The 23,872-nt window shown below is 49.8% G+C and overlaps 1 protein-coding gene across 1 annotated transcript in view; it reads right to left on the bottom strand.

Annotated features, from left to right (window-relative positions):
- LOC101960595 (putative adhesion G protein-coupled receptor E4P) overlaps positions 1-23,620 on the bottom strand; it is a 29,989-nt gene extending 6,369 nt beyond the window's left edge. The window contains exons 1-11 of the mRNA XM_040290564.2: positions 23,534-23,620; positions 16,289-16,374; positions 15,711-15,761; positions 14,676-14,798; positions 13,745-13,894; positions 11,525-11,565; positions 10,916-11,051; positions 10,576-10,674; positions 8,674-8,852; positions 7,306-7,473; positions 5,984-6,178 (exon numbers count right to left, since the gene is read on the bottom strand). Of these exons, the coding sequence (XP_040146498.2) occupies positions 5,984-6,178; positions 7,306-7,473; positions 8,674-8,852; positions 10,576-10,674; positions 10,916-11,051; positions 11,525-11,565; positions 13,745-13,894; positions 14,676-14,798; positions 15,711-15,761; positions 16,289-16,319 (1,173 nt within the window). The 5' untranslated portion in view covers positions 16,320-16,374; positions 23,534-23,620. The remainder of the gene's footprint in view (positions 1-5,983; positions 6,179-7,305; positions 7,474-8,673; positions 8,853-10,575; positions 10,675-10,915; positions 11,052-11,524; positions 11,566-13,744; positions 13,895-14,675; positions 14,799-15,710; positions 15,762-16,288; positions 16,375-23,533) is intronic.
- Between the last annotated feature and the right edge of the window lie 252 nt (positions 23,621-23,872).

Raw genomic sequence — 23,872 nt, 5'->3', positions numbered from 1 at the left:
GGAAGGGAGAGAGGAGCTGGCTGGGGCCACCGGCGGCTGCACCTGACTGTCCTCAGCACGCACCGTTCCCTGGGTGCCCGCTGGGAGTCTCAGTTTGAGTACCTGTACAATACATTTCTTGGGAACTTCTGCTGGCCATCGAAATTTGCTCTGTGAATGCACACAGCAGGCCAGAAATACCCAGGAACAAAGGAGTGGGGAGCAGCTGGCGGGGTCCTAATGGAGGAGAGTGTGCTGATCAACTCTGCACATGCGCCCTACACTGCCCCCTGGAGGTCCTCCTGGAATGAACCTCCAGTGGCCACAGCGGAAACTCACCCATTGGTTGGCTTTCTGTCCATCTGTCTCATTTCCCCTCTCTGGTCAATGTAGCCTAGATCAGTTCCAAACAAACAACTCACACTCAAATTTCCACTGCAGGATCCATCTTTGCACAGAACATTAGCGAGTCCATGGGGAGCCGGCACGCACCCTGCACCGCAGCAGCCTCAGTACAAGTAAATGAATTTTTAGGACGACCTTACTTCACATTCCATAGATGGGCACACAAGCCAAAGACATTCATAAACAATAGACACTGGTGATTTTCCAAGTGTCTGTCCACTTTTGATCTAGAAACATCTGAAGTACCACACTTTGGAAAGCACTTTACTAATTTATACATATATATGAATTTTATGTGTATATATACAGCCTTTGAGGGACACTTATCCAAATCACAGCACCCAGGAAAGTGGCATTTCCTTTTCTGCTTGAATAACAATCTTATATGTTCAGAAAGGCAGGGGAAACCGTGGTGAGCACGAAGAGGGGAAAATGGAAGACGCAGCAGAGAACCAAAGCAATTTATTCACAGTTTCCCGCCAACTCCCTGCTTAAAGAGAGACTGAATTTTTTCTGACTTGATGTCTTCTTTTTCATCTTTGTTTAATTTCATGTGTCAATCTGGCTGAGCCACACTGCCCAAATATATGGCCAAACATTGTTCTAGATGTTTCTGTGAATGTTTGCAGATGGAATTACCATTTAAGTTGGTGAGCTATGAGAAGAAGCAGATTGGCCGCCACAGTGTGGGTGGGCCATGTCCTATCAGTTGAAAGCGCGAGTAGAAGAAAGCCTGGGTGCCCCTAGGCTGGAGGGAATCTGCCAGCAGGCAGCCTTCAGACCAGAATGGCAGGATCCTGTGGGTCTCCAGCCTCCTGGCTTGCCCTGCGGCTTCTGGATTTGACAGCCTCCATAATCCCAGGAGTTCGTTCCTTAAACCAGATCCCTCCCTCTCTACTCTCTTATGCACATTCTACAGCCTCTGTTTCCTGGAGAACTTTGGCCACCATGACCTCCTAATTACCAAGTCCAGCAGACTCTACTTGACCTCTGGGAAGAACTCAGCTCGTCTCGTTGACGGTTCCTGTCCTTTGGCTCCAGGATCCCTTCTGTTCAGGAATTCTCCTGACTCTGCTCATTTCTGAATATCTGGGCAAACCTCACTGTTCTGAGCGTTTAGGTGTTGGTCTTCCACGGGCTCCAGCCTGGATCCTCCTCACATCACCCTGTACACCCTGAGCTCACCAACGCCCGTCCTGAACTGCCTCCTTTGTGGAGGACACCTGAGGTCACCCACACCCCAGTCTCTGTTCCCAATTGTCCTTGTGTGTCTCAGTCCCACGTCCCCCCAGCACATCTCACTAGCAAACGCAGGCAGGGGAGCCTTGACTTAAGTTTGGGTTTATTTTTGGTGGGACGTGATGATGGTGCATGTCTGTGGGTACAACGCTCACGTTGTGTAATGTGGTCAAAGGTCATCACGTCCGGGTGATCAGCGCGTCAGTCACCTTACTCCTGTGCGTGTCTTTGCCGGGAAGGTGCTGACCACCCTCTCCTCCTGTTATTTTAAATGTGCACGGTGCTAGCTGTGGTCACCCTGCTGTGCAGTCCCACAGCGGGACTTGGCGTCCCTGAGTCTGTCCCACTGCAACGTCCTCTCTGCCCTCAGACCTTTCGCTGAAGCTTAGTGAACGACGTCACCAACCCCCTCACCAGTCTCCCAGACCGAAAGCCTCAGACAGGACACGGCGACTTCTGCTTTCTCCCAAGCACGCCACTTCGGCGCCCACGGTGGCGCCGAGTCCTAACCACGTCACTTGACATTTCTCTGTCCAACTCGCCACCCCCCCCCCGCCCCCTCGGTTCCCACTCTGCCACCTCCTAGCGAGCCAGCCTCGCCCCTCCACGATCTTTCTGCTGCTAGTTTCCTCTCACCCCACTTTCCTTCGCCTTCCCTGGGTCCACCTGCAGCAGGACCCAGGAAGCTGCCCTCTGGCTGTGGGCCAGCTCCGGCCGGTCATCTGTTTGTGTACCTCAGGTCGCTAGCACACACCAGGCCTATGGGCTGGCTACATCCCGGCAGCCATGGTGCCACAGACGCAGGTGAAGCTGCACAGCCCGGGCCACGGGTGCGCAGAGCTGGAGGCGGCACCGTCTGGCCCTGCGCAGAACTTGGCCAACCTGGAGGACGAAGCCCAATCCTGGCCTTCCCGGCTCCAGAGCCATGGACTCCCCACATTCTCCCTGGAGGTTCCCTCGGATGCCCATTCAAACTGGACGGGCCACAGCCTCCTGGAACTCAGAAGGAGGGTGGCCAGTCAGTAAGGAAGCCAGCTGACCAGTGGGCCCAAGGCACAGGCCAAGTACTTCACACGCCCCCACGTCCTCTGCTGACTCCCGCTTCAGATCCTCCAGGTCCGTGGTTTCTACTCCCTGGAAGCCTTTCTTCCTGCCCTTGACCCCTGAGCCCTAGCTCACCCCCGAGAGCCCTCGCACAGCCCTCTGTAAAGTGTGTCTCCGAGTGTCCGGCTGGTCGTGCGCTTGTGTGAGTCCAGAACTACACACCTCGGAGCTCAGACCTGCACTTCACGGGCCACGCCCCGTCCAGAAGAACCTTCACGCTCTCAACAGCACCAGCTCTTAAAATGTAAAAGCTTAAGACGACAAGATCCCATCTCATAACAAAAAATAATAAAGGACTAGGGAGACAGCTCGCTGGTACAGCAGCCCTGGGTTCCATCCCCAGGGCCAAACTGGAAGAAAAAAAGAGCAAGGTCTTAATACTTTATCTCCATTGGCCAGATTAGGTCACATGGCCCAACCTCACTGCAAAGGACACTGGGAAAAGCTGTCAGTCTCCTTCAACGTCCTCCACACCTGGCAAACTCATCCACCTGATTGCCACTGAGTCACCTCATCTGCACTGGCGGCTTCCTCAGAACCCACAGGGACACAGCACTGAGGCCCTTGTATGTCACCCTGCACAGTGACAGTCCTCTAGGCTGCGTCACACCTTCCTAGGCTGGGAGCTCCCTGTTCACAAAGCGGCACACAAGGATTCTTTGAATATCAATGAATGAATAAATTCAATAACAGGTGGGTGACTACAGAGCATTATATAAGAGCAAGACACTCTCAAGATGACCAAATTAGCTGGGCATGGTGGTTCACACCTCTAATCCTAGCGGCTCGGGAGGCTGAGGCAGGAGGATCACAAGTTCAAAGTCAGCCTCAGCAAAAGCGAGGCAATAAGTAACTCAGTGAGACCCTGTCTCTAAATAAAATACAAAATAGGGCCAGGGATATGGCTCAGTTGGTAGAGTATTCCTGAGTTCAAACCCCAGTACAAAAAAAAAAAAAAAGACGATAAGTTAACTTTATCTTAACTAGAATATCACTTTTATAACTTCAAACACATTCTTTTAAAATCTTATCAGAGTAGTGGCTAGCACTGAGGGTGACCTCTGATCAAACCACCAGTGACTGTCAATGCATATCATTGTGAAATACCCTATGACAGGCTTTTTTGTAAAGGTCCACAAAGAAAATATTTTAGGCTTTTCAGGGCCATCTCTACAATATGCAAACAGATAGGTATGACTGTAATAAAAATGACATTACAGTACAGAGGGTAGGCCAGATTTGCCGGAAGCCTATTTTTTCCAATTTCTCCGTATTTTCAAATGAGGAAAGTAAGGCCAAAAGAAGTTAAAATCATGCCCAAGGTCACACAGCTAGTAAAAGTAAACTGTATTTGGATCCAAACTATCTCCAGAAACCAATTATTCTTTCTTTTTTTAAAAGAAAAAAGCAACAAAATGACGAAGCATATATACTTATGGTACATAACAGGGTGTTTTGAAATATGTATACATTGTGGAATGACTACGTTAATTGACACGTCCAACACTTCACAAATGTACCATCCTAACTGCAGCATTTGTCTTCTCAGGAGCAATAAGTGTGCTTTGAAACCTTCCAGTTGGTGGACCACAGTCTTTGGGGTTAAAAGGAGCCTAGAACCTGTAGTTCTAGTCCTTCCTGATGGTGACTGGGGTGATGATGAGCATGGTGACTAAGGCCAGCTCCGGCCTTCTTCACATTCCTCATGCTCGGTCCTTGCTGCCGGAACCCCACACCTAGGCCCCACTGCGGAGGGGAAGTCCAGAAAGGGAAGTCAGAGTTGGGCAACACGGTGGCTGCTGAGCAGAGTGACGTGTTGCAGCTTGGAAATAACCAAGAAAGCAGCTTCGCGTCTCCCACATCCAGAACAAGAGCAGCGGTGGGGGTGCATGCCCCTCAGCTCAGCTCAGCCTCGGTCCATGCCATGCGGCCATAGCAGAATGCCACAGTGATGATCACAGCAAACAGAAATGTGGCTCATGGTTCTGGAAGAACCAGGGCCCACGTCTAGCAAGGGCTCTTTGCTGCATTGCCCATGGCAGAAGGGCAAAGAGCAAGGGGGGACAAACTTGTTCTTTCCCAAGGAGCCACTCTGTGGTAACAGCATTAATCCATGGATGAGGGCAGTGCCCTCCTGGCCTCATTGCTTCTGATAGGTTTCACCTCTTACTAAATATTTTATTATTATTATTGATTATTATTATTATTATATTACTGCATCTTCTGTGAATCGTACACAGCTATGGGTGCAATATGGAGTTTTAATACATGTTCACAATGCATAATGATAAGATTGGGGTAATTACCATTTCCATCACCTCAAGACATTTGTCATTTCGTGTGCTGGAACCATTCTAGATCCTATCAACAGTTTTGAAATATTCAATTAGTCCTTGCCAACCAGTTATTCTACTGCGCTGTCAGGGCCCACCCCTTAACACTGTTGCATTGGGGATTCAGTTTCCAAAACTTAAATTTCGGTGAACATGTTCAAACTATAACAAAACCTTTCCATGATGTGAGTTTCAAAACAACATGTTGTGCACAATAAATGTTACCATTTTCTTTGTTAATTTTAAATAACTTTAAATAAATAAGATGAGAAAGTCACTTCAACAAGGTCATGCAGAAAGTAGGATGATTAGTTGAGATCAGAGAGGCTAGGCCACTGTCCATTAGCTGCTCCCTCACCCCTCATTCCAGAGCACAGATTTGTCTCTAGGAAAAGGCTTCCCAGCCAAAAACTACATTTCCCAGAACTCTTTGCAACATCAAGCTACCATGTGACTGGGCTCCAGCCAATAGGATATGAGAGGAAGTGATATGTAGCACTTCCTGGTGCCATTTATATTAACCTCCCCCTTGGACTCTATCACATGCTCTTTTCCCTCCCAGTTGGCTAAAATAGGAGACACTATAGGATGTCCCTGGAAACTGAATCCTTCAGCCTGAGGGTGGTCAGACACCCTGCAGATCTGTCTGCTCACCCTCTGCTGATAGATAGGAAAAGATTAACTCGTGCTGTGCGAAGCGTCAGACACTTTGGAGTTCAGTCGTTACAGCAGGTGATGTCCCCCTATCTAACACCATCTCTAAATGGGCACTCAGAAAGATGGTCTCAAAGTTACACAGGAGGAGAGATGAACAAGGCACACTTCCCTCACCCAACACCATTGATGCCAGTTAACATCTCCTCACTTAGGATCAGACGCTGGATTTGACTGTGACAAGGAGGTAATTTGATTAAATCACCTACCTCAGGCTCAGTCCTGTTGATGCCCGTGAGGAACAGGAAGTGAGCCAGGAAGAGGCAGAGAGAGAGCTGCAGGTGGAGCGTGGTACTGGTGTTCTGGATGGGCCGGCACAGGAGGAAGGTGAGGACTGCCAGGAGGAGGCAGAGCAGGGAGAGCCCCAGCCCCACGTAGGTGACCACCGTCAGCACCAGATCCTCCTACAGGCCATCCAAGAGGGGCGTGTTAGCACTCTCAACTCTGCTGTTGTTTTCCTACAGTCGTCGCGCTTCCTAGTCCAGTCCCTGAAACAAGTGACTTAACCCAAGACTTGGTGTTTGCAAAACAGGGAGAGTTGGAGCATTTTCCATGCCGGACAGATGAAGAACCACTCACCAGATGGGCACTGCCCAATAGAGGTATTGGACCCAGCTACCCTGTGTACTGCTGTAAATTTCCTAGTAGTCAAAATGAAAAATGTAAAAAGAAACAGATGAAACTAATGACACTCCGAGTTTGGTTGTTTGGTTACACCATCCACATTTCACGTATCTGCCTGTGGCTGGTGGTCTCATTAACAGCACAGCACTCGGCCCTGGTCTCCAGGGAGGCTGGCTGGGAACTGGGTCTTGTTCTGTGTCACATCCTCAATGCTCAGAACAAGTCTAGCACCCAGACAGTACTCGACAAATGAATGAAATGAGGCCGTGAATGTGAAGCACACTACACAGTGGCGCTAAAAGGACCTAGGGGAAGAAGTGAACTAAGCTTCTTTCAACCTGAGTTATCCCAGACTTGGTTGCGAAATTCAGAGAGCTATGGTGTGTCATCCGTGACAGTCATTGCCTGCCTTCTGGTGTGACCAGGGAGGCTTGGCTGTAACCCTCTTTTGCAGGGTAATAGATTTGCTTTCAATCCCAGATCCCCTTGGACCTCCCCTCTGGAGAGGCTGCCAAACCAACTTCCCAGTGGCCAAGGGCTTTCCTTGTTGGCTTGAGCTCACCCCACCCATGCTTGCAGAAGGGCCCCCCGAACACAGCTGAATGACGGCAGTGAGTGTATACCCCAGCTCCCTCGCCACTCAGGATGACTCTGAGGTGCGTGTCCCACACTGCCTCCTGGGTCTCCCAGGGGGAATAAGCTCTGCTGACCACAGTGGTCACTGGCTTGATAATCTTCTCTGCGCCCTCTTCTATCCTTTCCCTGTTTCTCTCCCCCAGCCCCTCCTGGTGCCTCTCAGAATCACCTCTCAGGGAAGCCACCTGACTCCTTATTTTAGAACTTTTTTCTAAGCTATGCAGAAGATGAGCCCAGAGCTTCCAAGCAAGGGAACTCGGAGCCTTGGTACCTTGGGCGACAGAGCCACGAGGACAGCAAAGCTGGACAGGTGGAAGCACTTGCACCTGGTGTGGGAGTCATTGCTGCCCACGTGGAAGCAGCCCTCGGTCGACCAGCTGCCCCCATCCTTCGACCCTTCCCAGTAGACGCAGAGATGCTTTGCCGGCTCACCACCAGGCTGGAAAGAGAAAAGCAGGAACGTGGAGCTCTTTCTCGTGTCCCTATTTCAATGCCATAGCTTCATCCAGTGTACTGAGTTGGAAAGCAGATTCAAAAAACACCTTTGGGGTTATTCTACATTGATTTATTCTCTCTTTCTACGGTCAGCTCAGTATTCAGGACATTGACCCTTAAGAACTGCTTCCCCCAGGGCTCTGCTGAGAGATCCCTGGGTGAGCGCAGAGACAGGGCGAGTGCCTCCTTCACACTCCCTTTCTGCTCTGAGCCGTCTCCCTCTCCAGCGAGGTGGCCCTTCCTCCCGCCTGCCTCCAGCGCCCACCGTGCTCAGGAACACTCATGCCCCGTGGCCTTCCCAGCTTCAGTAGGGGAAGCTTCATGCTGTGGAAGTCCCTGGGGGCCTGAGCATTTCCCTTCTTTCACAACTTCACTGAGATACGTTGACAAGTAAGAATCTTGCGCGTTTAAGGTTGCGTCACGGGGTCTTACTACATGTGTACCCTATGAAGTGAGTGTCAGGACAGAGCTAATTAGCCTATCCGTCCCCTCCCATTTCCTTTGGGGTGAGGACCCTGGAGCCCTGCTCTCTTGGGAGATTTTGACACACAACGCATGACTAATAGCTCCAGTTGCCAGGCTGGACTTCTGCACTTGCCCACCCTATAACTTCAAGTTCATTCTCTTGGACCAACATGTCCTTCTACCACCCGGTTCCCTGGTGACCACCATTCCACTCTCAGTTACTGTGAATTTGACTTTTTCTAGATCCCATTCCTAAGTGAGATCATGCAGTATCTGTCATTCTGCATCTGATTTATTTTATTTAACAAAATGTGCTCCAGGTTGAGGCACGCTGTGGCAGAGGGCAGGTTCCTTCCTTCCTAAGGCTGTACACCACCCGTGATGTGACCTTCACATTCCCTTCATCCACTCGTCTGCTGGTGGACACTGGGGTTGGTTGGAAACAGTGCTGCCGTGAACGTGGGGTGCGGAGGTCCCCTCAGGTGCTGAGCTCCATCCCTCCATGGATGGACCCAGTGTGGGGTCTGCTGGATCCTGTCCTAGTTCCGGCTTTAATCTTGTGTGGTTCCTTATCCTGCCCCCACATGGTTGTTCTGATTCTCGTTCCCACAGTAGTGTGCTCGGCCTCCCTTTCCCCACATCCTCACCAGCAACCGTCTTTTGGCTGGGTTCTGCTCACCTGAGTGTGTTGAAAAGTCAGGAACGTGGGTTCAGACAGGTTGACCTTGTCACCAACGGTGCCACTCACAACCTGGGAGTTCAGCCTGGCTCCCAGCTTCCTCCTTCTATCACGGAAAAAGGATCCGTTCAGAAAATTCCCAAGAGATCGATAAGTGATCAGAGCAACTATGCTCTTGTCTGAGAAAAGAGAAGAGAAGTGGTGTTAGGGAGTGTCCACGTTGAAGGAGTTGCTACCCGCATGTCTGACGTCCGCTGTGCACACACTCCGTACCATTGGCACTGCCCTTGGAAATTCCTGAAGTGGAACATGCACTGTACTAGGAGAGGTGAGGGGTGCACAGTCTGGGAAGTGTGAGCATAACGTTCGCGTCATGTTTTAATAGGTGTACGTGTAAAACAAGCCCATCGATGGGCCATAACAATGCACGTGAGCCCTCAGGCATCAAAAGCAGAGTCAGGTCAGGTGAGGTGCACCTGCCTGTAATCCCAGTGGCTTGGGACTCTGAGGCAGGAGGATCTCAAGTTCAAAGCCAGCCTCAGCAATTTACGGAGGCCCTGAGCCACTTGGTGAGACCCTGTCTCTGGGGCTGGGGCTCAGTGGCTAAGTGCCCTGGGTTTAATCCTTGGTCCAAGAAAAAGCAGAGTCACGAGGCAGGATGCTGGGCCCAGAGGGGGAAGTGGAGAATGGAACCTCAGTCCCACCCTCCAGGTCCACTCTGGGTCAGCCAACTCAGTGGAAAGGCGTGCGGGCGGCTCATTCCACTAGATGAGCTCCCTGGCACTCTTTTCCTGTTCTCCCCCTCCCTCTCCTCCTCCCTCTCTGGTCCTGTCTCCCGCCCTCCCTCTTCTGCCTCCCTGTTCATGCGTGGACAGTTTAATCCACGTGTTCAAGATGCTCCGCAGCCTGGCGGAGCCTCCTAAGCCGCTACTACTCATGGGCCACCTCCCACTTGGGGCAAAGCCACTCGCCACCTACATCATCATCAGCTCCATAGTGAGAATCCACTCATTTTTGTTCCTTTCCTGCCCCACTCCCACCCCAAGCTCACATTAAGGAGCGAAGACTAAAGTGGCCAGGAACTTTCCGGAGTGGATTAGCAGGCACCTCACTCTCAGAGTAACCAGGTCTTTCTCTTTGAAGAGGTTTGTATTCATTCTCCATTCCTTCACCCATCAGATACCTATTAGGCATCTACTGTATGTCAGGCATTATGATACCGTCACGAGCAGAACAAAGTCCCTGCCACCAGAGAGTTGGCATTGCAACGGGAGAGACGGACAGTAAACCAACCGTTAACTAGAAAGTTCCTACATGGCGTAGGTGCTTTGCACAGACCTACGGTGAGGGGTTAGGCAGGGTGGCAAATCCAGCCTGCCGTCTGTTTGTGCAAATAAAGATTTATTGGCACAGCAGTGTTCCTTCTTTGACATATCTGCGGCTGCTTCTGAGTAGTTATGAAACAGATCTCCTGGCCCAAAAGTCTAAAATATCTGCTGTCTGGTCCTTTTACAGGACAGTTTGGTCAACCTGTAAGGACAGAGATAAACTGGGTGTCTGTTTTAAATAGTGTGTTCGTAAAACACTTCCCAAAAGAAACAGAGGTTGAGGCAACAACCAGCCTCCACCGCCAGGAGCTAACTTGTCAGACCACCACACGGAACCGCTCGTGGCCCCACGGGGGTCTCAAGGAAGCGTGCCGGCGGACCCCCATCCAGACCTCATGCTTGTGACGTCATTCCCCAGATTGCCTGGTCAGTGGTCAAGGGAGATCCCTTCATCCTCCATGCAGATCCCCCCAACTGGAAAACTTTATGAGTACCCCCACCCATCGGCCAGGCACCTGGAAAGGAGTTAACGCCCAGCATCCAGGGCCTGGAGGATGCGCGTCAGACCCAGTACCTCCTGTGGTGTCCTTGAAGGCGCCAGTGCAGTTGAGGTCCATCGTGTTGTTCCCAGCCTCCAGCAGAGTCTCCTCCCTGCACCTCTTGGTTTCATAGACTGGAAACGGCAAGAAAGTGACCTCGCTGGGCTGACCTCGCATGCTCAGAAGCCTGCAGAAGCCCTACTCTGGGAGATTCCCTTTTTCGCACTTTTCTCTGTACCTACTCATGATGGGTCATTTGTGTGGCCAGTCTGTCCACCCTGGGAGATAACAAACTCCATAATTCATGGGCACTCACTATGCCTGGTCCCAACGCCCTTTATGGTGGCCATAAGGAGTCCACTTAGTATTCCTTACCTAGATCAAACAGGGAGTTTTCGCCCTTTCCTGGAGAATCAATATTCTTATTCAGTATTTCCAGTTCCACCTGCTTAAGTAGGATGGTAGCCTTTTCTGCAAAATCCTTTTGGCTCTTATTTTTCGACAGATCTTCCTTTTAAAAGAAATAAAGCTAATTAGACTCTCACCAAAACTTAAGAGATCAGGAACATGCTACCGCTGGTTGGGTGAGCCCAGCAAGCAACCACGTTTGCTGATCTGCTTCGAGGTGGCGTGGGCCATCCTCCCTGCGGGACCCAGGTCTTCCAATGGCAGCTGAGGCACTATAGACCGTCCCAGAGCTTCTCGTCCCTCAGGACCCCTGGACCTGCACGGTTCCTGGTTTGGGGAGACTGCCCAAGGCGCCCTGGATTTTGAGCAGTATCCTTGGCTTCCATCAACCAGGTGGCCACCTCCTCACACTGTGACCATGAAAAGTGCCTCCAGAGAATTCCAAAGGCCCCTGGGACAGCGGGCAGCTGTGCCCCCGTGAGAACCACTCTGTCTGAAAGCCACAGGGAGCCACTGCAGGGCTTGAGCAGAAGAGCATGGTGAGACTGACCCAGGCCCAGACTTCACCTCACTCACCCAAGCGTTCTGCTGTGAGTTCATGTTTCCATCCTCGTTCTCTGGGGAACAAAAGTAGCCATTAGTAGGGACATGGAAGAAAGCGTTCTGGCTCACATCCCTGCTTCGAGTCAGCCTCAGATTGCGCCTATTCCTGACACTCCTCTAAGTCCAAAATGTGTTCTGCAATAGAATTTTAAAAGGAACTAGGATGGGGCTTCCAGTTCAACCCTTCAATCAACAAGATGTCTGAAGCAGCTACTTAAAGCCCAGCATGAGGCTGAACCACAAGGATAGGTGTAGTCAAAGAGACCCGCGGTGCTCCCTTGTGGACCTTGCAGCCTGCAGGAAAGTCATTAAGGAGATAATCACAAGTAAGCGAAGAAGTTGCTGCAATCGACGTTCTTAAGTAGGGTGAGTGACTTGGGAGCACACTATAGGGCTCCCAGTCCCTTGGGGGGTGAGAAAAGGCTTCCCAAAGGAATCAGCGTCAAATAATAACAGAAACTGCTGCCTACACATCATACAGACGTTTCCTTCACATACACTGTCTCATTTAAGGGAACAGAAGGTTCCAGAACAGGCCTCCCTAAGGTGGTGCCCGATGTTCATGGAGCCTTCCTGAGTGCCTAGGACTGCTGAGTATTTCACATGCATTAACACCGGGAGGGCAGCTGGGGTGTGCTGATTTGCCAGGGCTGCTGCATGTGACGTGGTGCCACCCACTGTACCGTCTCTCAGTTCTGGGGGTCACCAGTCCTGTGAAACCTCTTCCCCTTGACCGAGTCAAGGTATCGACAAAGCTGAGCTCCGCTGAAGGCTCAGGGGAGAGTCCTGCCTGGCCTCGTCCGGTTCCTGGTGTCTGACAGCCATCTGTCACCACCTCTGGCTGTGATGCTGTGACTCAGTCTCTGCCTCCCTCAGCAGGGGGCCATCTTCTCCTGGTGTTGGTGGGTCCAAATTTCCCTCTTATCTAAGGACACCCGTTATGTTGGGTTTAGGGCCCAGATCTAGAGTGGCCTCGTCTTGATGAGGTTCCATCTCCAAAGGCCCTGTTGACACATAAGTCACATTTACAGGTCCCGGATAGAAAGGAATATGGGAGGAACCCTGTGCACGCTTCTGAAACTGCTCCTGGTGACTCCTGCCTGTGAGAACTCTTCCCCTTGACTGTGGACTGGATCTGGGGACCCATTCTCATGGACAAATACAGGATGTGCCTTCTGGGACCAGGTTATAAGAGACCCAGACTCCAGCTCCTTCAAGTTCTCGTCTGCTACAAGAAAGAGAAACCCGTGTCTCCAGGTAGTGGGGGCCACCCTCCACAAACCTCCAGGGAGGAGCTGAGAGCTGCAGCAACATCCTCTAAGAAACAGAGTCCTGCCAACAACCTGTGAGTGAGCTTAGACGCAGGCCCTGCCCCGGCCTAGTCTTCAGATGACACCGTGGCCTGGGTAATTTCTTCATTGCAGCTGTGAGACACCTGGATGCAGAGGACCCAGCTGAGCACTGTTGGGCTCCTGACCCACAGAAGCTACGAAGCAATCCATTTCTGCACAGTTTTAAGTGACTGCATTTGGGGGTAACTTGTTATGCCTCGACACATCACTCACACAGTATACTCTGTGGCTATTCCCATTGACAGATTGTTCGTTTTGGTCAAATTCCATACATAAAGGAGCCAACACTGAAGTGCAGTCAGTGGAGCTCAGGACGTAGAATTATACGAGGACTGAACGAGTGACTACGTTGGGGGCACCAAGAGGTAAATTGCTTCTTTTTGGAGAAAAAAGCCACAAATGAGAGGAAGTCTAGAGCCAACCTTGGTATTGACTGGAGTCAGAGTACAATGCAAGCTCACAAGAAGGTGTGGTATACAGACAGACAGACAGACAGAAATAGGAATCGAATTTAAGATCAGTGAGAGGCAAAGAAATGGAGACTTTAGAAGACAACTGGAGATGTCCTGTTTGGAAGCTTGGGAATGAGACCCACGTTGGAGACGTAAATTTGTAAAGCGTCCACATGAAAATGGATGACTGATGCCCCTGGGCTTGGGGACATCTTCTTGTGAAAGATCATCAGGGTCAACAAAGGGATGCGGATGAGTTAGGAGAGGGCTCTGAGCTCTTGCCCTGGCCTGAGCTGTTACAGGAGCACATGTACATGTGTGCACGCGCGCGCGCACACACACACACACACACTCCTTTTCCATGGTAGAAAGCATTTGGAAATTCTCACCGTGACATTCTGCATGTTCAGTGTCAAGGGAACCGGAGAGCCAGTGGAAGAAAGAGCGTTGAACCACACAGACGCAGAGGTGATACCTGATCTTTTTACTACAGAACATTTCCTGGCACTTTGCCAACTCGCTCCTACACTCGTCAGCATCTGTGAATCAGGAGAAAATACGTTTTTTATTCTCAAAGAACTATTTCATTTTTTCCCTGCCCAAGGAATCTCAGTTGCCCAACATCGTTCACAAACACCAAACAACATCTCTTGTTCTCTAAAAGGATGAGTCAACATTATAAAGAGGACTTCAGAATGTTGCACATTTATAAAAATGTGCAAGTGTTTTATAGAGTGAGAAAAGTCGATTCTATCGGGCAAGAGTAACCAGGAAGACTGCAAGGTGGGGAGCGGCTCAGCCGCCAAAACTACCATGGACCTCGACCAAACAAGGAGACACTGGCACGTGAATAAATGGGAATGACGGTGGGGTGGACTAGGAGGGCCAGAAAGAGACCCAGGGCATGTGGATCTTTGGGGTACGGAAGAGTAGTATGTCAAGTCGCTGGAGTAAGGGGGTGAGGCTTGTGATGCAGCGTCAGTTTGTGAAATCTACTCAAAACCCATCCAGCAGCAAGGACCTGGAGTCGGGGGGGAGGGAGCTCGCTGCTGTAAAAGGGGGGTCCTGGCTTAGGTCTTGTGTGTCCCGCATCTTTCTGCTGACAGACCAGAGCTGAGCCCCCAAACCCCAGGGAGACCCAGATAGAAGCTGCCCTGGGCCAGTGACTGACACTTGCTCTCTCTATTGAAAGGACTCGGGGACAAGTCCCCCTGGAAAACAGTGTCCTCACCCATCGGTCTTCTGAGGAGCTCCGGGTTTTTGTGGGCTCTGAGTTTGTGCCTGGCGCAGCCAGCTATCACTAACGAGTGGCTCATTTACCGTCACACTTGAGGTAGGACGTGTGGAAGATCCTCCCCAGCCACGAGTACTTGAACCCGTTTCTGCAAACACAGTGGGTGCCGTTGTAGCAGACGGCCGTCTCAGGGCAGGGAGGGCAGGAATCTGCAGAGATCACAGAACCCGATTATTCCCTTGCCATTCACTCATCCGGGAAGTGCTCCCTCACTGGCCACCTATGATGGACCAGAGGCGCCGGCCAGAAGAATGTGCTCTTGGGAAGCTTTTGAGTGTCCATCTCACTGCTGAGCAGAGAGCTCACAACGCCCGCCCCTCCCACTTCTGCCCCCGACACCAGCGCTGCCACTGCCAACCGCCAGCACTGGTGTTCTGTAAAATACACCCAGCTTTGTTATTACTTTAAAAAGTAAAAACTGGCGTCAGTGAGGATATGGAGAAACTGGGATACTTGTGCACTGCTGGTAGCAATGCAAATTGGCGTAGCCTCCCTAGAACTACTATGGTTAGAATTACCACATGATCCAACAAGAGCTGAAAGCAAAATATCAAAGAGATTTGCATATCCATGCTCACACCAGCATTATTTCCAAGAGCCAAAAGGTACAAGCAACCCAACTTTCCATGGTGGATGAATGGACAAATAAATGTGGCATACTCATACCGTGGAATAGTACTCAGCCATAAAAAAACGAAGGACCTTCTAATACCCCTCCAACATGGACATTATGCTGAGTGAAATAAACCAGTCACAGACAGACAAATACTGTGTGATTCTGCTCGAAGCAGGTCCCGTGAGCAGTCAAATTCATAGAGACAGAAAGTGTGCTGAAGTGTGGAAGGGAAGGGGGAGCTAGCGGTTAGTGGACAGGGGTTCAGTGGGGAAGATGAGAAGGTTCTGGAGATGGATGGGGGGACAGCTGCACAGCAGGAGACTGCATCAATGCCCCACAGAACTGTGCCCGTGACATTGGCTGAAAAGGCCAATGTTCAGGTCCCATCCATACACTCATTCCAGGTCCCAATCTCCTTCCTCCTGGCCTTTGGCCATAAACTCACCTCGAGAAGTCTGCGCCTCTGATCCTGATGAAGCCAGCAAGACACTGACAGCTGGAACAGACACAGGAGGGTTAGTTCTGATGGGGTCCCTGGGCTCTTCCGGGTACCGTTCGGCTTTGCCTGATTCCTGGGCCTATGTGCCATCCCCGCCTCAGGTTTCTGAATCTTGTTCATGACTGGCGTGTGTTTCAAAATTCTAAATTTTGAAGCCTGCTTCATCAATCTTTCATTTACAAAACACATTTTGGGGTCAAGCCTAAGGACACCTCACACAGTTCTATGTCCTGAAGATCTCTTGGTTTTTTTCCCCTATAATTTTAGCTTTCTGTTTTGCGTATTCACCAGTGACTCATTTTGAGGCTTTTCTTTGCATAAAATGTGAGCTTTGGGTCAAGGTCTTGTGCTGCTTGGTCTCCTCTGGATTTGCAGTTGCCCCAGAACCTTTTGTTGGAAGGGCTCCCTGGGGATCCCACCAAGGAACTTAGAATGTGAGGTCACAACACGACAGGCACGTGGACAGAGGTGGGAAATGACACATTTAGAGGAGAAAACAGAGGTAGGGTTTCTGCGGCACTCACCTGAGAGCAGGGCCAGCCACCTGCTTCCCATAGCACCGGCCTCGGGGAGCAGCGATCGAGGGTCTCTGGGGAGGAGTCAGGAGCTCCTGCAATGAGAAATCTCGAGAGCACCAGCCTGTGAGGGTCACAGGGGTGAGCAGGTGCAGAAAAAAGAAGTCGCAGACTGTTGGTGGCAATGTAATTAGTACAACCATGTGGAGACCAATATGGAAGTTCCCCCGAAAAACTAAAAATAGATCTAGCATGTGATCCAGCTCTATGGCTTCTGAGTCTGCGTCCACAGGAAATGAACGGCCCACCCAGAAGGCGTGGCGCCCATCGCTGTGTGGCTTGCTATGTCGCTGTCACCATAGCTCAGGTATGGAGTCCCTGGGTGATGGTTGAAGAAGCGTGGACCACATGCACCACACAATCTTACAGCCCCAGTGAGGAAGGAAATCCTGACATGTGCAGAGAAATGAATGGAGCTGGGGGTATTATGGTAAGTGAAATGAGCCAGACACAGAGACAAGTGCCGCATATTTTCTCTCCTAGGTGGAAGCTAAAAAAGTGACCTGAATACGGGGTAGTGACTGCAAGAGGTCAGGTGCTGCAGGTGGGGAGAGGGGGGGTCACAGGAGGTTGGATCTGATCAGTGCACACTGTCACTGAAGGCCACTAAAGGACATCAACACATGCTAGTCATGAACAAGATTCAGGAAGAGAGTTCCTCTTCATGGGGACATTCACCCTGGTTTCCTCATCTGTCGATTCATGTGGATGCTCCAAAGAAGCTGCAAGCATGATTGAGTGAGTATTTTTAAAGAATCCTGACCTTTCAGAGACTCATGCTGAAACATTTGCTGGTGAAATAAAAACATGACCAGGATTTACCTAAGAAATAATTAGGTAGAATGAGTGTTTTAGGCAGCAAGCGGGAATAAAGAGGAAGCAAGATCAGCCGGCAGCGGATCACAGCTGGGGCTGGCGAGGGGTCCACGGGGTTCACTATGCTTTTGTTGCTACATTTGTACATGATCAGAAGGTTCCAGAACAAGAAGGTGTGGGGGCGGGGAGATGATCATGGAAATATATTACTAAGTAAATAAATAAATAAATACCAAAAGGCAGTTTGCATGCTAACATTTGTGAAAAATAGGAGAGATGTAGGAAATGCCAGCACACTATAAACGATTAGAAATAGGTATACATTTAGTAATAATGCATTTATGTAACAGGAAAAATATCTCCCCATTTTGCAAAAATGTTAGCATCCTGTATACAGTTGAGATCTATGCATGTGCGACGCTCTGTGCAACGTCACACACACGCATGCACAAAAAATGCACTGAATGCATAGCATATTATGCTTCTGTGTTTGCATAAAATACTCCCAAAGCAAACCTAAGAATTCACAAAAACAATTGCCATTTAGAAAGAGCTGTGGATCCAGGAAACTCATATTTCACCATTTGTTTTGCCTCTTGAACCAAATGAAAGTCTTTCATATTCAAAAATTCATTTCTAAAGGTCAGAATAGTAGAAGTGCTCTACCTCACCCTCAGCGAGCCTTCCAAGACTTTAAAGGCATCTTATTCATCCATAAAGAAGAATGAAACTATGGCATTTGCAGGAGGATGGGTGGAACTTGAGCACGATATATTACATGAAATAAGCCAGATTCGGAAGTCAAGGGTCTCCTCCCCTAGATGGCAGCTGCAGAGAAAAAGGAAAGAAGGTTGTGGGGGGTGGACCTCATGAAAATCTAAGGGAGACGAGTAGAGAAAAGGGACTTGGGGAGTAAGGGGAAGGTACAGAGTGATACTGGCCAGATTATATTGTTATGTGGTGGCAGGTGTGGAAATGTAACCACAAATCCCACCATTGTGTACAACCATAGAGCACCAATAACAAATGCGGGAAAAGGCATTGTGTTTGCCTAATGGGTATCATTATAAAATTTAAAAAGCACCCTCCTGAGAGCATGTGAATGGAGGAAAGTTCTGGTGCCTACACCAAGACAAAGTGCTGTGCAAACCTGCTAATCCACCCAACTGGAAGCGGTAAAGCCGCCCACAGAGACAGAGACAGGGCTGAGTAGGTGGAAGGAAACCCCGTCCGAGCCAACAGCTGGAAACCGTGAACCAGTGCCACATGGACTCTCAGAACCACCCTGGACGCACCTGAGATCAGCACAGGACGTAGAGCCTGATAGAGAATAGCACGCTTCAATCACACATGTTAACGGGAGATGACTGCGTGACTTCATATTTCTTTTTATTAACTGTAATTCTAAATTTGGGGCATTGCCTTAGCAATAAAGCATTCAGTGTTTCCATGGCAAAGGAAACAAAACGACTTTCAAACACGGTTTCCCTTGGCTGCTGAACCCTCCTCCCTGCTCCTGTTTGGATGGGCACATTCTGCTTTGCCCTCCGGGTTTGGGATCCGCCAGGGCCTGCCTGTTGATAAAGCAGTTGTCTCCCAGAGCGTCGCCCACGGGGTGCTGGCCTCACACATCAGTACACAGGCGATCCTGAGCCCCAGGTCTGCAGCTACAGTTGAGTGGTCCTGAAGTTGTGATGTGGCCTCTGTTATGGTTCAGATATGAGGTGTCCCCCCGCAAAGGCTCATGTGTGAGACAACACAAGGATTTTCAGAAATGAAATGCCTAGGTCGTGAGAGGTGTGACCTAATCCCTGGGTGAATCCCCTGACGCTTTAACTGGGCAGTACCTGTAGGCAGGTAGGGTGTGGCTGGGGGAGGGGGTCACTGGGGCTTGACTTGGGGGTTTTATATTTCTCTCCTGGTGAGCAGAGCCCTCTGCTTCCTGGTTTTCACGTCCTGAGCTGCTGTCCTCTACCTCCTCCTTCTGCCATGACGGTCGGCCTCACCTTGGACCCAGAGCAATGGAGTTGGTAGACCGTGGACAGAACCTTAGAAACTGGGAACCAAAGTAAACTTTCCCTCTAAATAGTTCCTGTCGGGTATTTTGGTCACATCAATGCAGCTGAGCAGCCTCCCAGCCTTTGCTTCTCATCTGCAAAATGGAGCCAAGAAGAACAGACTTCACTGCATGTGAGATGACCTTCCATAGTATGCAGCACCTGCCTGCACATGGCAAGGACTGAAGAGGACTCGGAACAGTGATGGTGGTGGTGGTGACAGTGGTGGTGACGGTCCTGATGGTGACAGCAGTGATGATGGTGGAGGTAGTAGTAATGGCAATGGTGAGGTGGTACTGATGGTTGTAATAGAGGGGGAAATCATGGCTGTCGATGGCAGATGTGACATAATGTTTGTGGTGGTGGTGGTGGTGGTGATGGTGATGAAGGCGATGGTCATGACGATGGTGGTATTGGTGGTGATGGTGGTGATTATGGTGATGGTGGGGGTGATGGTGGTGATGGTGGTGGTGAAGGTGATGATGGTGGTGTTGATAGTGATGATGGTGACTGGTCAAGGCAGTTCCCCTCCCTCTGTCTTGACAAGGTCACAGTGAGGATGAAAGTGTTTGGCAAGACTGCACTTGTGGGAAACCAAAACCATGGGACTCTTTTTTATATATATAATTGGGACTTTTTATTTTATACTCATAAACCTAACAGAAGGCATGAGTATACTTATTGGTAAATCCAATTAAATTCTAGGTGGCCAAAAATATAACAGGTGGTTCATGGCTTAAAAGGCTGTTTTACTATCTCTCAGGATATCTCTTGAGGTCAAAATAGAAAAGTATCAACAATCATTCTAGGAAAAGCTACAGGAACTTTAGGCATCTCAATTGATTACATCAACTAAGAAACCAACCTCATATCTTCAGTCTCTTAAAAAGCCTAAGCAGATAGTTATTATGCCTATTGCATGAAGCCCACCATATATAGCCTGTTTGATTGAGGATGGGTTATGGTGTTCATCCAGGGGAGAAAAGGCTAATAAAAAATACACTTCCCTTCTCCAGACCCTCCTTTACCCTCCCCAGGAGTTTAAGGTAAGCACAGTTCATGTCAGCACAGGGGGACTGACATACAGAGCCTGCCCTTAGTTAAAGATTACAAATATTTAAGAACTGCTGTACTTTGACTAAGGAACAAAGAAATTCTCTGAGAAAGTAGCTCAACCAGTTTTATGAGAATGAATGTAGGCACCTAGAATATATTATAAGATTGTCATAAGGGGACTTTAGAGGGGATCTCAGAAATAAAGTACAGGTGTGCTTTAAACGTAAAGGTTAATGACAGGTTGGAGACATAGGGTCCGGTTACGTAGTTTACATCTGTTAAACAAGGAAATGTTACATCCTGGGAAATCTGAAAATTGTAAATTGATGACACATTTTATTAATGATTCTGTACCCATAAGATGAGAAAAGGCAGAATAAAAAGAGACCCAGAGAGAGCAGTTTTAGAGCTTTCTCTCTGGAGATTGCTCCAACAGGATGGCTCCTTGTCTCGTCCCTTGTGCCAACACCACTCATCCTTCAGGACCCCCTGGATCCCACTGGGGCAGGACTCCAGCAGGTGATGGTGATGGTGATGGTGATCGTGATGATGGTGATGGTGATGATGGTGATGGTGATGATGGTGATGGTGATGGTGACAGTGATGATGGTGATGGTGATGGTGATGGTGATGGTGATGATGGTGATGTGATGGTGACAATGATGATGATGATGGTGTTGGTGGTAATGGTGGTGATTATGGTAATGGCGGTGATGGTAGTGGTGAGGGTGATGGTGGTGATGGTGATGGTGATGGTGACAGTGATGATGGTGGTGATGATGGTGATGGTGTATGGTGACAGTGATGATGGTGATGGTGATGATGGTGATGGTGATGGTGACAGTGATGATGGTGATGGTGATGATGGTGATGGTGATGGTGACAGTGATGATGATGATGGTGTTGGTGGTAATGGTGGTGATTATGGTAATGGCGGTGATGGTAGTGGTGAGGGTGATGGTGGTGATGGTGATGGTGATGGTGACAGTGATGATGGTGATGGTGATGATGGTGATGGTGTATGGTGACAGTGATGATGGTGATGGTGATGATGGTGATGGTGATGGTGACAGTGATGATGGTGATGGTGATGATGGTGATGGTGATGGTGACAGTGATGATGATGATGGTGTTGGTGGTAATGGTGGTGATTATGGTAATGGCGGTGATGGTAGTGGTGAGGGTAATGGCAGTGATGGTAGTGGTGATGGTGATGGTGATGGTGATGGTGACAGTGATGGTGATGGTGATGGTGATGGTGATGATGGTGATGGTGATGGTGGTGATGGTTGTGATGGTGACAGTGACAAGGGTGGTGGTGATAGTCATGTGTCCCACACACCTTCCCTGACTCTAATTACAGCCACAACTTTCACACTAAAGACGAATCCCTTACTCGCTGGTAGTGGTAATGAGAATTAACAAGGGTCCTATGAAGTCCCCACAGAACAAGGTCATGGTCTGAGGAGGCCCCCATGGAACCTCATATTTATTTATTTATTTATTTTGCAGTCCCAGGGATGGAACCCAGGGCCTCATGCATGCTGGCAAATCCTCTACCACTGCGTCACATCCCCACCCCTTTTCTTAATTTTTTTTTTTTTTGAAACAGGATCTCACTAAGTCATCCAGGCTGGCCTCAAACTTGCCACCTCCAGCCTCGGCCTCCCCATCATGCCACCAAGCCCGGATGGAATCCCTGGTTCTTGATGAGCCACAAATCAGCAGCATCTTGTGAGTTAGAATCCTGTGTGTCAATCAAAGTTTGCTACAAATATTTCTCTCAGCCCTTCCATTACCACTTCCTGAAATCGTTTCTAGAGCTGCACTGTGGGCCAAGCACCTTACTGAGTGCTCAGCTACGACGTATTTAGTCAGGTGAGCTTTCTGTCATTGAAATCTCACAACCGGCTAATGATTGAGATCTTAATCATCTCCCCACTCTCCAGGTGAAGAAATTGAGGTTTAAGGAAACTCATTCCTTGCTTCAAGTTCCCTCTGCTGGGAAAACGCCCAGCTAAGACTCGGATGAAGTCTGCTGGAGTTCCAGAGCCAGGCAGGACCGTGTCCCGGCGCCTAGGCTAGCCGCTAACCCAAGTCACTAGGGAAAGCCGGAGACCCCAGGCTCTGGGGGGAGACGTCTGCACTCACTGTTTCCCAACACAGAACCCAGGAGGCGCCTGCTGGCACTCTGCCTGGGACAGCAGTGCCTGACTGGACCCTGGGGGCCGAGTCCTGGCCCTGGAGTTGGCTGGGCACTTCCGAGGGCCTCCCCACCCCTCACTTGTTTGGCCCTTTGAGATTCATGCTTCTCCTTTCAGAAAGAGCCACTCTAGAATGAGCTGTGGGTCTGAAACTCTCCTGTAAAGAGCCCTTGACCAGAGGTGGACAGCTCTTTCCCCAGTCCCCATGTAAACAATCTAACTAAAGCCAGTGTTTTCATGTGGAAGAGGTGACAGTGTGAGCCAGAGCAGCTGAGGCCGTTAATGATGTAAATACTGGAAAAATTCGGGGCCATGATCCCATGTAAAAAGTCCACCTCACGGGGCTGGGCGAGGCGCTCAGTGGTAGCACTCTTGTCCAGCATGCCGGAGCCTTGGGTTCAAGGTCAAGTACAGCCAAAGAAAGAAAATTCATTTACGTGATAGAGACAGAGAGAGAACTGAACCAAGTCTCAGACCCTCCCTGCCTGCAGCCTGTGATGCTTTAGAATTGCAGACCCTTTATTTCCTCTGTAGAAATGCTGGTGTGACCCACCAGGCCGACCTCACGGCCAGCTGGTTCAAAGAGCTTAGCCTGTAAATGCCGCTGTCCGTGAATAAAGGACACTGCCTTCCAAGGTGACCCTGGCATTTAATTGTCCTGATGTGTCCATACGGGGCAAGGTGTGTGGAAGCTGTGGATCCCTCACCTGACCTCAGTAGACCTGAGCTTTTGACCCTCTTTCCTCATTTAAACAACAAATTGGCTCTAAGCCACATTTGCTTTAGACTCTTCTTCCTACAGTCTTGTCGTCTCACCTCTCCTGAAGCCCCTGAACGCACAGCTCGCCTGAATGTGCCAAAGCACCCCGGTAGCTCCCCATTGCCACATCACACCACCCACACTCCTTGACCAAGCAGGAGGAGAGAACGCGAGGAAGACGCCCATGCAGCAAGAGCTAACGTACATGGAAGTCCTGCTTGACCCTCCCAGAGCCAGGCAAGATCACAAGCAGAACATCATCTATTTGCCATGGGAAGTCACTAAACCAGGACCTGCTTACCTCAAAGACGGAAAGTCCTTGCTTCTCACCCCGTCGGGTGACTTCTCAGTGCTAGCGAAAGAGGAAGCTTGCCCTACTTATCTCTAGCAGTTTCCCAAGGAATCCTGTGGTTGGGCAAAAGGGCTGGGTTGTTTGCTGGGGCATTTGCATAATGCAAGACCCATTAGTTCTCTCTTCCTCACCATAATTTAAACAGTGCATTTCCCAGATGGATCACAAGGGCCGTGGAAATAAACGTGGAAGTGGTGATAACAGAGTGATGTGAGTTCCCATCAATTCCAAGGAAATGGATCCAACTTTGAAGAGGTTCCTTTAATTCTTAATGTGAGAGCTGAAGGG

Source organism: Ictidomys tridecemlineatus, chromosome 2 (genome assembly GCF_052094955.1).
Source record: "Ictidomys tridecemlineatus isolate mIctTri1 chromosome 2, mIctTri1.hap1, whole genome shotgun sequence".
NCBI lineage: Eukaryota > Metazoa > Chordata > Mammalia > Rodentia > Sciuridae > Ictidomys > Ictidomys tridecemlineatus.
Note: the sequence above shows the minus strand (reverse complement) of the source record. Positions and strands in the feature narration are given on the sequence as shown.